Source organism: Solanum stenotomum, chromosome 12 (genome assembly GCF_019186545.1).
Source record: "Solanum stenotomum isolate F172 chromosome 12, ASM1918654v1, whole genome shotgun sequence".
Classification (NCBI taxonomy): domain Eukaryota; kingdom Viridiplantae; phylum Streptophyta; class Magnoliopsida; order Solanales; family Solanaceae; genus Solanum; species Solanum stenotomum.
This window is the reverse complement of record NC_064293.1, coordinates 27,422,522-27,436,819: the sequence shown is the minus strand read 5'-3', so window position 1 is coordinate 27,436,819 and position 14,298 is coordinate 27,422,522. Positions and strand designations below refer to the sequence as shown.

General features: G+C 30.8%; 1 protein-coding gene and 1 pseudogene across 1 annotated transcript; both read left to right on the top strand.

The window, feature by feature from the left end:
- Positions 1-315: 315 nt before the first annotated feature.
- Positions 316-4,212, top strand: LOC125848382 (transcription factor bHLH144). Its single transcript, XM_049528236.1, has 4 exons — positions 316-494; positions 1,440-1,576; positions 1,981-2,147; positions 2,744-4,212. Exon 4 carries the CDS (start codon positions 3,096-3,098, stop codon positions 3,828-3,830), a length of 735 nt encoding a protein of 244 aa, XP_049384193.1. The 5' UTR covers positions 316-494; positions 1,440-1,576; positions 1,981-2,147; positions 2,744-3,095; the 3' UTR covers positions 3,831-4,212.
- Positions 4,213-8,004: 3,792 nt separating this feature from the next.
- Positions 8,005-8,534, top strand: LOC125847282 (pectinesterase inhibitor-like; annotated as a pseudogene).
- Positions 8,535-14,298: the final 5,764 nt, after the last annotated feature.

Genomic DNA, 14,298 nt, shown 5'->3' with positions numbered 1-14,298 from the left:
TAGTCTTGACTCTCGTTTCACTATTCCCAATAGTTAAACAAATTCTAAAAAATACTCCTTTTAATATGTTGAGTTTAAATATGACAAATAAAAGTGAACAAGGAAAAATAAAATATTAGAGGGATATAGGTAAGATGCGCCATTTTTGTCAAACCTGATGAGGCCCACTTTAGCTTTCACGCGTGCTCTCATAATCTGATCGAACGGTCAATTACTCACCCGCATTATACGGAAAACTTTTCTCTTTCTTCAATCCAACGGTTCAGATTTTCCACCTTTGACTCTTTCCTGTCTCTACCCCTAAGGCTCTAACTAGTAGTCCCCTCCCTACCCCTGACCCCTACCCCTCTCTTCACTCGCATATCCCAATAACAAACCACGAGCTTCTTCTTCAACATTTGCATCACTCTCTATCTGACACTCACTTCCTCCCTCTCTAGAAAAAGTTTCAGAAAATCTAGTGAAGAAACAACAAAGATCTTTTTTTCATTTGGGTATGTTCAAAGTTCTTTTGTTTTTAGATTTGTTGCTTTAATCTTTGATTTGAGGTAGATTGGGTTGTTTCTGGGTTTGGGATTTTATCTGACTTGATGTGATGATGTGGGTATTTGTGTTCTTGGTTTAATTTTGTATGGTTAGTGAAGAAAGGAGAAAAAAGTAACTGTTTGAGGTTTTTAGATTCGATATGGTTTCTTGTATTGAATTGATTTTAGGTTTGTATTGATTCAATGATGTGTGTAGATGTTTGTGAATTTCATAGAGGGGTGATCTCTTCTACTCAACTTCTTTTGCATCAATTGGTGATTTTTTAACCATTTGTGATTTGCTGGGAATTTTAGAGTCCAAGCCTTTGTTTTAGTTTTCGACAGCTTATTTGTATGAAGGAGTTTTATGTTAGTTTTAGTGTAAAGAATATTAGTTTCCTTTTGAAGGAAGCATTTTAAGTTGGTGTTTATTTCTATGAACTTTTAAAATGTTAAGTTTTGCTATTTGTGTGCTTATTATTACTTTAAAGATGAGCTATTTGGGTGCTTATTAATTATTATTGATATTTGGAGTTATGTTTTGCTATTTGTGTGCTTTATTATTGTTAAAGATGAGCTATTTGTGTGCTTTATTATTGTTAAAGATGAGCTATTTGTGTGCTTACTGATTCTTCTGGGTCGAGCTCGTCACACCAGGCTTGCCTAGTGCGGATTACTTCTCCTATGTGGTTTGCGAACTATTGCATAGTAGCGGGAGTTTTACCCTGTGCGCGCGCACCCAAAGGGTAGCGGCTGCGGGTTTCCTTGTCATAAAAAAAAAATTGTGTGCTTACTGATTATTATTGATATTTGGAGTTATGTTTTGCTATTTGTGTGATTATTGTTAAAGATGAGCTATTTGTGTGCTTATTAATTATTATTGATATTTGGAGTTATGTTTTGCTATTCTGATAGTGGCTTGGATTGAAGACTATAATATACTGCACTGGACCAATCAACATGCCGTGGGCATTTTCTTCTCTGAGTTATTGTGTGAAGTGTGTGCGCTTTGTGGTATTCTTTCGCGTGATTCTGTAACCCATTTTTACTAGGTGAGATAGCCTCTTTTATTTCCTAAAATCTCTATCTGTCTCTTCAGCCCTTAATATTTTATTTGTCAGTATGTAAATATTGCACCTCTGAGGTAGAGGTAAGGTCTGGGTATGCTGTTGTTGTTGTAGTATGTAAGTATTGCGGATTATTTACTGACAGAACAGTAATACCCAAGAGATAAAAAAACTGGTTACTGCCAAAAAGTATGTAGAGGAAAATAGTTTTAGTTGGTTTGACAATAGAGAATTGGAAACCAAAGTTGTAGTGTTGTACTACATTAGTGTTAATCAGGTGAGGAACTCATTAACTTTTTAGAGGATTGCATTACTTATTTGAGAAATAAGCTGTGCTTGTATTGATGTTCTTTAATGTTTTACTCATTTATGCATGTTTGGTTTGACAGATTGCAAGATCTCTTTTTTTTCATATTTCTTGAAACTAAAGTCCATTTGGAGGTTGAGAATGTACATTGCGATTACCTTGAAGAGATACAGAGCAGTCAAAGAAGCTGGTGAGATTAAAATGCATGTGGGGAGTGTTGCTTATTACCAATTGATGCTAGTTTGTCAGGTAATTGTTCTTTTAGCTTTTGCTCTTGCCTTTTCGATTAAATTGGTATTCACTCTCCTGCACTGATATCCAACTAAACTTGTACTGTTAAAAGGAAACAGAAACCAAGCAACTAAAACTTAATTGAATGTTGTATGGGGTGGTGCTTTTTGTGTTTCAGTTTTCTGTTTATGTTCTGACTGGTATTCTGTGCCGGGTGCATGATCTTTTACTCACATTCTTTATATATAGACTTGGCTTAAACCGTAATGAAAATGTTAACACTATTCCTCTTTCTATCAATATTTATTTCATCACTGAGGTTGAGTACAGAATGTTGTATATCCTCAATGTAGTATACCGCTATATAATTTCCATAGGCATCTTGAGATCCATACAGATGACTGCGTTTGTATTGAGATATAAATTTTGTATGCCTTCTGTATAATGCTCATCCTACCAAGTGTATGGTGGTTCCATTCACCCTCAAGAAAAGGAAAATAGTTGGATTATTTCTAGGCATATAGTTTCCTTCTTTTAATATTTTTCTTTTCTTGTATTTGTTCTAAATTTATGACAACCCAATGATATGGTTTTTTGTTTTTTCTTTTTTACAGGCTGAGTACTTCCGTCAGTTGCTTAAACCTGTAACGTAGTCTGCTAAAGTGAAAGCTTTGGGGAGGTTGGGATTGCTTGCTTCTTGTTGCTCTTATTCAGCAAAGCCTGTGGAAGTTGGGGTTTGTTGGTTCTCTTTCAGTGTATACGAAATCAGAATGACCTCATTAAGCACTGAGTGTGGTTACTGTTGATTGGAATTGTCAGTGTTTTTTTACTACAACTAATACACCTTGAACGTTACTCTCGTTTGTCTGTGCCTTTTGTAACTCTTAGCTATTTTCATATTTAAAACTTTCCAAGTGGAAAACACATTTCTAGTCCAGTTCATTGGTTCTTTTGACTTAGTTACTCATGCAGAATAACTATCAATTTTCCCCTCAAAAGCCTTTTGTCTCTCTGGAAGACAATGCAGCTGGTGGTAATATATTCGATATTCCTGCTCCATCAGTCTTTGGTACAATGGCACTTCCTACTGGTTTCAAATCTTCTGTGCCCTTTCATGGTTTCGAATTTCAGTCCTCTGAGGCATGTCCAAAGAATTTCATCATCTTTGATCAGACTGATTACCGAAGCCAGATCATGTACCACCCTGCCATGGCCTCCAAGTTCCCATATCCTGATATGAATTATAATTCAACCTGCTTCCAAGACGGCATGGAGAGAAAAATTGTAAACAATGAGAATACAGAAGTTTCTACATATTTGAAGGAAGATTCAGATGATATAAATGCATTGCTCAGCTTGGAAGAGGAAGAACACGAGGAATATGATGAAGAAGAGGTGAGCACTGCACGCACCGATGCAATCTATGGATGCAGTTCCCCTGAATCATACTCAAACTATGATTGTCAATCCAAAAAGAGCAGAACCTCTTCTTTCAGGAAATCCTCTGGCAGTAGTACTAGCAATTGCAGTGAGAGAAAACGCCGGAAACTTAAGAAGATGGTCAAGGTATTAAAGGGAATCATCCCTGGTGCTAGCAGGATGAATACTGTCACCGTTCTTGATGAAGCTGTCAGATACCTCAAGTCACTTAAGGTGGAAGTGCAGAAGCTTGGAGTCGATAATCTGAAGACCTATGCTTGATTTCCTTTGTGGTATGGGTAACTTTGCTTCCTTTATCACCATCTCAGTCGAAGTGATTATGAACCGTAGTCATATCTTTTGCATATGTGAAGAACTTTTTACACCGTATTGCTGAATTGCTGCTCTGGAGGGGGTAACGTAACGTAGAATATGGTCCTTTGTCCGGCGATAGGACAATAAGTCTGCTGTAGCTAGCTAGCTGCTATATCTAATTTCTCATTCTAGCATATAATATGTTTCCACTAGTTGCAAACTCTATTAAGGTATTTGAATAATTTCTCCAATATGTGAAACTTTCACCTATTGGAGCTGCTATTTGTTATTGTTGTTCTATGACTTTGATGATTTGTTTAATGGATAATGGGTTGATGATTACACTTTATGCAAGCGTGTTATGGTCGAATCTCGAGTGTCTTTTTATTTTATTTAATCTTTGCATGCTGTGATCTTTAGTTACTTTTTTGTCTGTTGGGAATCATGAGACATTGGGATTATGTGTTGTGCTGTGTGATCCTCTCTGCTGCTCCACTTGGCTAGTGCTGTTACTGTAAAGTACACCACTTTAGTTTTGCTTTGGCCTATAAATTTGGATGATATGATTATTATGCCCTCAGAATTTCATCTTTTCATAATTTTACTACCTTTTTTTAAAGAATGAAATGCGAGTATTTTACAAAGTTTCTGATTTGGCACCCACCCCTAAATACTTTCTCGGACTTGTTCAATTTGGAAAATCAAGAATTCAATATTTAATTTACTATATCATTTTGTGTTTATTTTAACTTTGTTATTGAATGCTATGATTCATACCCTAACATTTTGATGATTTTTAATTAATAGGGGTGATATTGTAAAATTATCTTATTATTATTTATTATTTTTTTATGAGTGAAGTCAAATATGAATAAGTAAAAATTAAATATTTTACCGTTGAATTAGGACTTTCGATCCCCTCTTTACCCTTTCTTCCTCTCACTCAATTACTATTACAGTCCGTGTAGAGCATGAACCCAATAATACTATGCTAAATTTTAATACTATAAGTTTTCTTTTTATGAAAAAAAATTTTCATTTATGTTTTGGGAGCCTAAAGAACATGTTTTTCAATCGATGGGACCAAAAGAACATGCTCTTAAAAACATGTATCAAAACAGATTGTTTACCCAATATCATAATTATTTCATTGATGTAGCAAGTCAACTGCTATATTTCCTTTGTGATTTGTCATTCCTTATGAATGTAGATATCAATAATAATTTGGAAATTCATTTCCATGAATTGGTTTGCGGAGTAATATGTCTTTTGGACGCCTGACACATCTAGACTACTCTTTAATTTAGTTCATGTTACTTCAGGGGATTAATTTCACCTAAAAAAAATAATTAGGATAAAGTTTTTTTTAACAGAAAACAATGATTTATTGAGCTAATGAGAGTTGATTTAAATTCTAGTAACTTCACACACACAAAAAATTATACTTTTGTTGGTTCCAACTGCTATGTAAGAAGGTAAATTTCAAAACAAACTTTATTATAAAAATATTTTATTTTTATGGCATGGATAGTCCAAAAGCAAGGGATGGATCCACAGTAAATACACCTGATCACCTGTTACATAAGCACTGATGCAAGCAAATTAAAGGATAAAATTGTTAGACAACTCAAAATAATTCAAAGGATCTACAAACTCCTTTCCTTAACCAATGGAGTTGGATCAATTCATTGTAATTACAAAAATAACCTGATTGGCCTAATTAAGTTGCTTTGGAAAGTTGTGTGCTTATTTTTCATTATTAGAGTCAGGCGTTAAAACGGATATTTTTCAAACTCTAAACTCTAAAAAAATTGGAACAATAAAATAATAGAATAGGAAATGGGTGAGAGAAAAATCAGATTTTTTTAAAGCTTTTCAAAATATGTGGCTTTTGGATGTCAAATATATATTAAAAAAAAAATATATTTTTTTTACCAATAAACTAAAAGTAGGTCATTTATTTTCAATTTAGTCTATGAGTTGTCATGTTGTGTCATTTTTTCCTCCTTAAAAAATTGTAGCTAGAGATGTATTTTACTAAATTAACCTTATTAATGATGTTACAACACTTTGACTATTACTCACTTTATATAACTATTTAATATTAAAGATATTATGAGAAATAAGTAATAAAACTTCATTAATTTGCTAAAATGGACAAAGACTAGAGGACTACAAGAGGTATTCCATGTTGTGATCAATTTTCCGTCTTTTGATCTTTGTATCACTCAAGGACAAGTCGATAAAGTAGAATCGACGGATAGAATGGCAGAAGAAAGCATATCTAAGCATCTACATGACTCTATTGCATGCAAAACATTCCTCAATTACAGAATATAAACATCATCAAGAGCAAGGACACAAACAATGAAAAGAAAAAGGAATCGACAGGCACTTCGTCTACTAGTGATGAAGTCGAAAAGGCAGTGAAGATCAAATGGTGGATGAACAACTTCATGAAGATAAAATTACTTTATGTGCATATGTATTCGCTTGTTCCGTTTCAAATTTAAATAATTTGGGAGTATAATATGTATTCCCTTTTATAAAAAAATTACTTATGCTTGGATACAACTCATAACTAAACTATAGTGTATCTATCATTTTTCATTGGTTTTTATACATAAATTTTGTATTAATTCTAACTGTATGCCATCAAGTTTTGTAATTTTATCATCATTTTATTTTCATACTATGAATTGGATATAACTTTTGTAGTTCATAATATTATTTTGTTGGAATTCTGTGGAATACAACATATTTACGTATTTCTTATATTTGTATGCCCGTTAGTTTTGTATTTATGTCATCAAATTATATTCATCCTCGGAAGTGGATACAAAGTTTCTAGTTCATAATAGTATCTTTGCAGCTGATTGTGTGGAATATACACAAAAATTTTTTTGTTTAGATACAACTTTTGTAGTACATAATATTATTTTGTGGGGATTATGTGAAATACTACATTTTTTTTTGTTATAGTGTTTCTTATTTTGTATTTATTCTAATTGTATGTCTACTAGTTTTGTATTTTTTTCATCAAATTGTATTCAACCTTGACAGTGGATACAAAGTTAGTAGTTCATAATAGTATATTTCTAGCTGATTATATGGAATACAACATAATTTTTGTTTGTGTTTCTTTTTTATTTGATTCATTCAAATAGTATGCCATCAAAAGTTTTGTATTTATGTCCTCACAATGTATCTCCATATCTCTTTATTTAAATCTCAATTTAAAAGTTTTTAAAATATTGTTTCCCATGATTTTCTCCTTTATGTTATTAACTAATTGTATTCTTTAAAATTAAACAAATGAAAAAAATACATAATCATCTCTATAACAAAAGAAAACTATGACATTTTTAATAAATATTAAAAATATGGCTAAGGGGTCCTATTAAATGCTAAAATGGTGACATTTTGAATTTTTTTTCAAAAGTTAACGTTGAAAAAAATGAAGAAGCAATAATGGACTAATGACTTTGGGCCGAGGTCTGTTGAGTCCATGAACCTTTTGGGCTATTTTTCTGTAAAGAGAAAATGGGCTACTTTCTTTTATAAATTTCTTATTTTTTCGTATATAATTGAAACTTGCCCTTATTAATATCTACTATGGAGATGACTCAAATTTGCTATTTAATTACAATATTAACTTTTTGTCAATCTACTGTGAAACAAGAAGTCAACAAAATCTAGAAAAGAATAAATATAAGTAGACTATATTTTACTCCCTCCGTTCCATTTTATGTGGCAACATTTGACCGGGCACGGAGTTTAAGAAATAAAAGAAGACTTTGAAATGTTTACTAAATTGCCCTTTAAAAAGTAGACTCTTTTTTCTCTCTCCTCATAAATGTATTGGAGTATTATTTTAAGATTAAGTGGGACCAACAAGAATAAAAGAGAAATTGTACCTTTATAAAGTTACCTTATAAGGAAATGTGACATTCTTTTTGGGACTGACCAAAAAGGAAATAGTGCCACATAAAATGGAACGGAGGGAGTAATTGTTTTTTCCACAAAGTCGCCCTCGCTTTAATTACATAGTTATCTCAATAGGCTCGTCAATTAAAAACATGGCTATATAAAACGCTCATCACAACTCAAGTTAGAAAATAAAAACATTTTATCATTCAAAATGACACTCTCACATAGCTCTGCTCCATTTCTGATAGTTTCTCTACTTTTAATCTCCGTCACATTAACAAGCGTAAAAGCCGATCTGATAGACGATAGCTGCTCAAAAACACAAAAAAATGATGTATGCTTATCCGTTTTAAGGGAGGATCCTCGATCCAAAAATTCAAATCTTAAAGATCTTATGACGATTGCAATAGAGTTGTCACAAAAGAACACACAATACGTGCGTAATCTTGTTGCAATGTTATTTAATAAGAGACAGATTCAACATTAAAGACACGATATTCTTTGTGTTGGGAAAATTATAATGACGCTATTGCTAATCTTGGATATTTGCCAGACTTATTAAAGTCTAAAGATTATGAAGGTTTGAATACGCATGCTTCCGCTGCTCTAAGTGATCCTTCTAAGTGTGATGCTAATTTTTCAGAACCGCCTGTTGAACCGATTCAACTTAAAGTTGCTAATGAAAACCTTCAAGAACTTATTGATATTATTTTGGTCATTAACAAGCTACTGAAAGGTTGATGTATAAGAATTTAGAGATTTATACAAGACATTTTAATCAACCTGAGATATAAAAGTTTTTAAATCATAAAGCTATGTTTCCCTTTTTAAATTTTGTTCAAGCACTTATACTTGTTTAATAATCCCCCTTAGACATTATGTCTAGTGATATTAGTTCACAGATAAAAATGATTGGTATTTCTTGTTTAGAGAAAATCATATGTATTTCCATATGCTTTTAGAGGTTGGGTTCAGTGTAAATGAGTTGGTTTATATAAAAGAACTAGTTGTCAAAGGAATTGACATGAATATATAACGTTTAACATAAATTAACACAAAATAACTTTAAAATATTTGGCAAAATATAGCCTAAACATAATTGGCACTAAGTAGTCAGAATGATGCCTAATTTTGTGGGTTGATTTTTTTTAACCAACTGACGCTATTTAGTTAATTTAATTAGCACATTGTCCCTAATTAACCTATTAAAGAACTGCTGCTATTTTAAGGATTGATAAAAACATTCTTAATTAACCTATTAAAAAAAGGCTACACCCACTTTCATTAAAGGAATATTGTTTATCTTTTAGTTAACTCATTAAAGAGATTCTGCCTGCTTTTAAGACATACAATATATTTTCAATCCTGAATTAATGTGTATTAATTGCTAGGTAGTACTAGTTAGTAATAATTAGTCAAATAGTTTTTTTTAAAGCTTTTCAAAATACGTGGCTTTTGGATGTCATATATATATATATATATATGGCTTAAGTCATACACAGCCCCTTAAAGTTGTCCGCATAATTCACTTAGACACCTCAACTAGGACTTGTACCTATTGAACACTTAAATTGTTCAAAACATATACCTATTAAACACAAAGTGCTTACGTGGCAAAATAAGTGTAACTCACCGCTGTTGAGCGCGTGAATAGGTTCCTATTTCATTTTTCAATTTTTTTTTAGATAATTTGTTACTTTTTTAACACCTGCATACATTAACTAAATAACTATAAAAATAAGCTCTTAATCAAGAAAAAGAAACAACCCCACCCCACACCCCTTTACCTGTCATCTTCTTCACTCCATCTTAAAAATCTCTTGCACTTCATTTTCGATCTACTTTTTTTTTTTTTTCATTTTTTGTTAAAACGAAAACCTAAATCTGCTAAACTTAATTTGCTAGTTAAATTATTGGTTGTGTCATCCCCAATTAAACTTTTCAATGTCATATTATTTAAATAAAAATCCGGCCAAATTTCTTTGCCATGACCCCGCCACATCCCCTTCCCATACACTCCTTGATGATTATTTTTACTAGCGGTATTCCACAATGGAGTACTAATATTATCAAAACCTAAAATCAAATGCGTCAAAAATAATTCCGGCGAAATTTCATTTTTTCCGGTAAGACTAATACGAATATGAAATTATTTTCTTTCAAATTGTTAAAAAATTCAAATCCTAAAGAACTCACAACATAGAAGAAGAAAAATAAAATATGAGAATCTGAATTGATGATTGAAAAAAAAAGTGAGATTGAGAAAAATGACAACTAAATGTTGATGGATATCGGAATAAACGAGAGGGATAGGTGTATGAGTGGAAAAAAATACGTTGAGACAAAAAAAGGTGGAACGAAGATGATTATCCTTGATTTTAGTCGCGGCGGCTCTCTGCGTGTTCCGGTAAAGAAAGCGGAAGGATGGACGAAGGGTGGATGGGTGGGTTGGGTGGGGTGTTCTGGCAAAGAAGAAAGGAGCTTTTCTTTTTGTTAAAAACATAGTTTTTCTATTATTTTTCCTTTTAATTTATTTTTTACTTTTTATTATGGACGAAATGCCACATGTCTTTTTCTTATTTGTTACTATGCCACATCATTAGCAAGTGTATGACACGCGCTCTCTAGTTTTAATTGATTGTCACACAGTGTTCAACAGATATATTTTTTTAACTAATGAAGGTGTTCAATTGGAACAAACCCAAGTTGAGGTGTCTAAGTGAATTATGCGGACAACTTTAAGAGGTCGTGTATGACTTAAGCCTATATATATATATATATATATATATAAATCCTTTTTTTGCCAATAAACTAAAAGTAGGTCATTTATTGGAGTCCGGAGCCAAAAGAGAAGTTTTTTTCTTTAAAAAAATTAAAATGGCACATCAAAAAAAAATTAACCAAAAGGGCAAAATCGCTCCGTCAGAAACGATTTTCTTCTGACAAAAGTTGTCGTACGTTATCATTTTCCTCATGCTTCAACAATTTTATTGAGTATACTTTCTGTCTTGTTTATCATTTTTATATTATTAATAATTAACAATAGACATGAATAGAATAGCACTAGGCATGAAAAACGCCGCCCCTACAACGATGTGTAAGGAAAAAAAAAAATTCTGACTTAAAAAAATTTGATGTTCCCTTTTGAAATTTTTGACAATTTTTTTACCCTTTTAGCTCCGGACTCTCATTTATTGTCAATTTAGTCTATAAGTTGTCGTCATTTTTTCCTCCTTAAAAAGCTGTAGCTAGAGATGCATTTTACTCAATTAATCTTATTAATGATGTTACAACACTTTGACTATTACTCACTTTATATAACTATTTAATATTAAAGATACTATGAGAAATAAGTAATAAAACTTTATTAATTTGCTAAAATGGACAAATAAAAATAAAACGTTTATTTTTTTTTATATATGAATGAAGTAAAATGAAATGAAGAGAATAGACTTTTTATAATGTTTTTTTTAAATATTAGTAAGAAATTCTCAACCTTAAAGTGTGAATTTTTTTTTTCCTGTATGGGGCGAAATTTTTTATTATGTATGAGGTATGCCAAGTAATACTTGTATGAGACATTATTTGATTGATAAATGGATTGGAAGTGACTGGAACCCATCCGCCAAGTGACAAAGGGACATCTAATTTCAATATATTTTTCGTTTTCATTTTTTTAAATGTTTTTTCTCTTTTCTAATCTAATTAGTTTATGTTTTTTCTTTTTTATTTTTGTTTACACTTATTTCAATATATCATTTTTTAAAATGTTTTTTTCTTAACTAATCTAATTAGTTTATGTTTTTCTTTTTTTTTAACACTTATTTCAATGTATTTTTTGTTTTCATTTTTTAAATGTTTTTTTTTTCATTCTTAACTAATCTAATTAGTTTATGTTTTTTATTTTTTATGTAGTGAATTTGATTTAATTTTTTATGATCATTGTGTAAGTTTTTATTTTACTATATTTTTTTTCTATTCTATGTTATTTATTCATATTGCAATAAATAGTTGTTTGTATTTAATTTTTCGTTTATAAAATCAAGATATACGTAATTTTTTTAATTCTAACAGTTATATTTTTATCAAAAGTATAAATAAAATTTGTAAAGTCGCAAAAAGTCTTTTAAGGAATAAATTAATAAAATTATCATTTTTATTTATAATTTCCTAAGAAACGTGTAAGGAAAGTAGATAAATAAAATATTTATTAAATTTCACCTAGCTTGAATTTCAGAAATAAAAAATATCATATAAATTGACGGAAAAATTATGTATTTATGTAGGTGTTATGGATATTTTTCATATTTTCCATTAATAAATTATTAAAGTATGGAAGTGCAAAATTTGAAATAATGGTTAAAAAAGAAATCAAATAAAAATATAAAAAGTAAGAACGAGGGTGGAAACGTCATAAAGGAAGAGAAAAAGGAGTTTGGGCGATTTTTTGAAATTAAGACTCAATTATCCACTTGTTAAAAAATAAATGGAGTCTTATACAAGCTGTCTACTACATTATATTTATACCTCATTCATAATAAAAAATTTCAGATATACAAGTGAACAATGCAAATATTAAAGTAAAATCCTAATATATAAGTAGTAAAGTAAAGTAATAGCAAAATAAAGTAAAGTAATATGAATCTATAAACGGGCGCCGAAAAGAAATTAAATATATTTATATTTGTTGAAAATATCGGCTTTGAACAAAAATGAACCTACCATGCTACTCCTTTTCTGTCCCTAATTATTTGTCCACTTTTCCTTTTATAGTTATCCCTAATTACTTGTCAATTTTAACAAGTCTAAAAAGAACAATTTCTTCTACTTTGAAAAAGGTAGAACTTTATGAAAATCTTAAATTTTTAATTCATCCACTTCATAATTAATAGAGGTAAAATGACAAACTCATTATGTCAATAATTATTTTCTTAATAGGTGTGTCAATTTAAAAGTGGACAAATTTTAAGAAAAAAATTATTTATATTATCCGTTAAAAATAAGGCTCATTTGTGCCACTGTCGTGAAATAAAGTGTCCATTCATATCAATGAAAAATATAGTCAATTTTGACATACAACATTTTACACGTGTCCATTTATGAATGGTTTGCTACTCTTTGTAAATTATCCAAATAAAGGGATTTGGCTGATGAATGAGTTTTTCAAATTTAGCTGATATAATTAGTAACTAGACTCATTCATTATTGGTTATGTCTTACAAGTGGTATGCCAAAACTGACTACGTTTTTCGTTAACAAAAAATTGACATGAGTGGGTACTTTGTGTCGTGATAGTGATATAGATGAGTCTTTTTCAAACATCAACGACATATTTAAGATATAAAAAAAAATATATTTAAGATTTTTCCCTTCTATAAAAAATATTCATTGATTCCCAAAGTTCCATTTTAACATTATTTAGCTTCAAGTCTCCCAATCAAACATACAGTATCGTCTATAAAGTACTAGGTGCGATACACTTCATTATACGAAGAGACGAGCTATGATTTTAAATGAGTGCATCTATCCAGTACAAGTTTATATTATGTAGACTCAAATATAGAATTTTCAGGCCTTTAAAAGTACAAATAATGTCAACAAAAGTATCTATTTAGAAGAAGCACAACTATCTTCATATATATGTCATATGTGCATATACATCTTAGATTAGTTTCAGCAGATTCACTTAAGTATTTTAACATAGTAAAACTTTGATCTTCATTCCAAAAATAGATCTTGTAGAACACATTTTATCCTCTAGACTAGTATCTAATTTTTATTTTTATCATCGTAAGAAGAGCTTGATTTATCATCCATTACGGCATATAAAATGAAAAATTTATAAGATAAACAAGCTACGACATATGTATTCGTGTAATAGTCCTTGAAACTTCCCTCATATGTGGAAGGAGGGTAAACAATAAACTTTGGTTTGACTCCATTTGATTCGCGACTTGTTTTGTTTTAGTGAAGAAGATTGTATCCTTTAAAATATCTTGCAAACTGTATTTCACAAGACATTATTAACAAACCACTACAACGTGCAAAATACTTAGCGTTATTCCACCTGTACATGTAGAAATGAGAAGATGGAGGATCACGATAACGTACTGATTTCTTGTAGTCATGGAACAAATCAGTACAAGAAAAATGACTTTTAGCAAAAGAAAATCCAGTTGTTAAAAGTCCAAATCTAAAAGCTCTGTCGTTAAAGGTTAACGATCGGATTGTATATCCAGTCGTTAAGTGACAACAATTAATCCAGTCGTCACACTTCCTTACAACGTGCAAGCCAAATGAGGGATTCCCGTAAAGCTCAAGTTCAAAATCTCGTGTATCAATTCTTAATAGCATGTCATTTATCTTGTCCAAACATATACTATAAATTAAGCAAGAACAGACCTGGTAGTGAAAAATTTTGACGACTTGGTAAAAATAGGAAATTCTCTATGTTCAATATATTGTTGCAAGCTTAACATAAACAACACCAATGATAAGATCACTA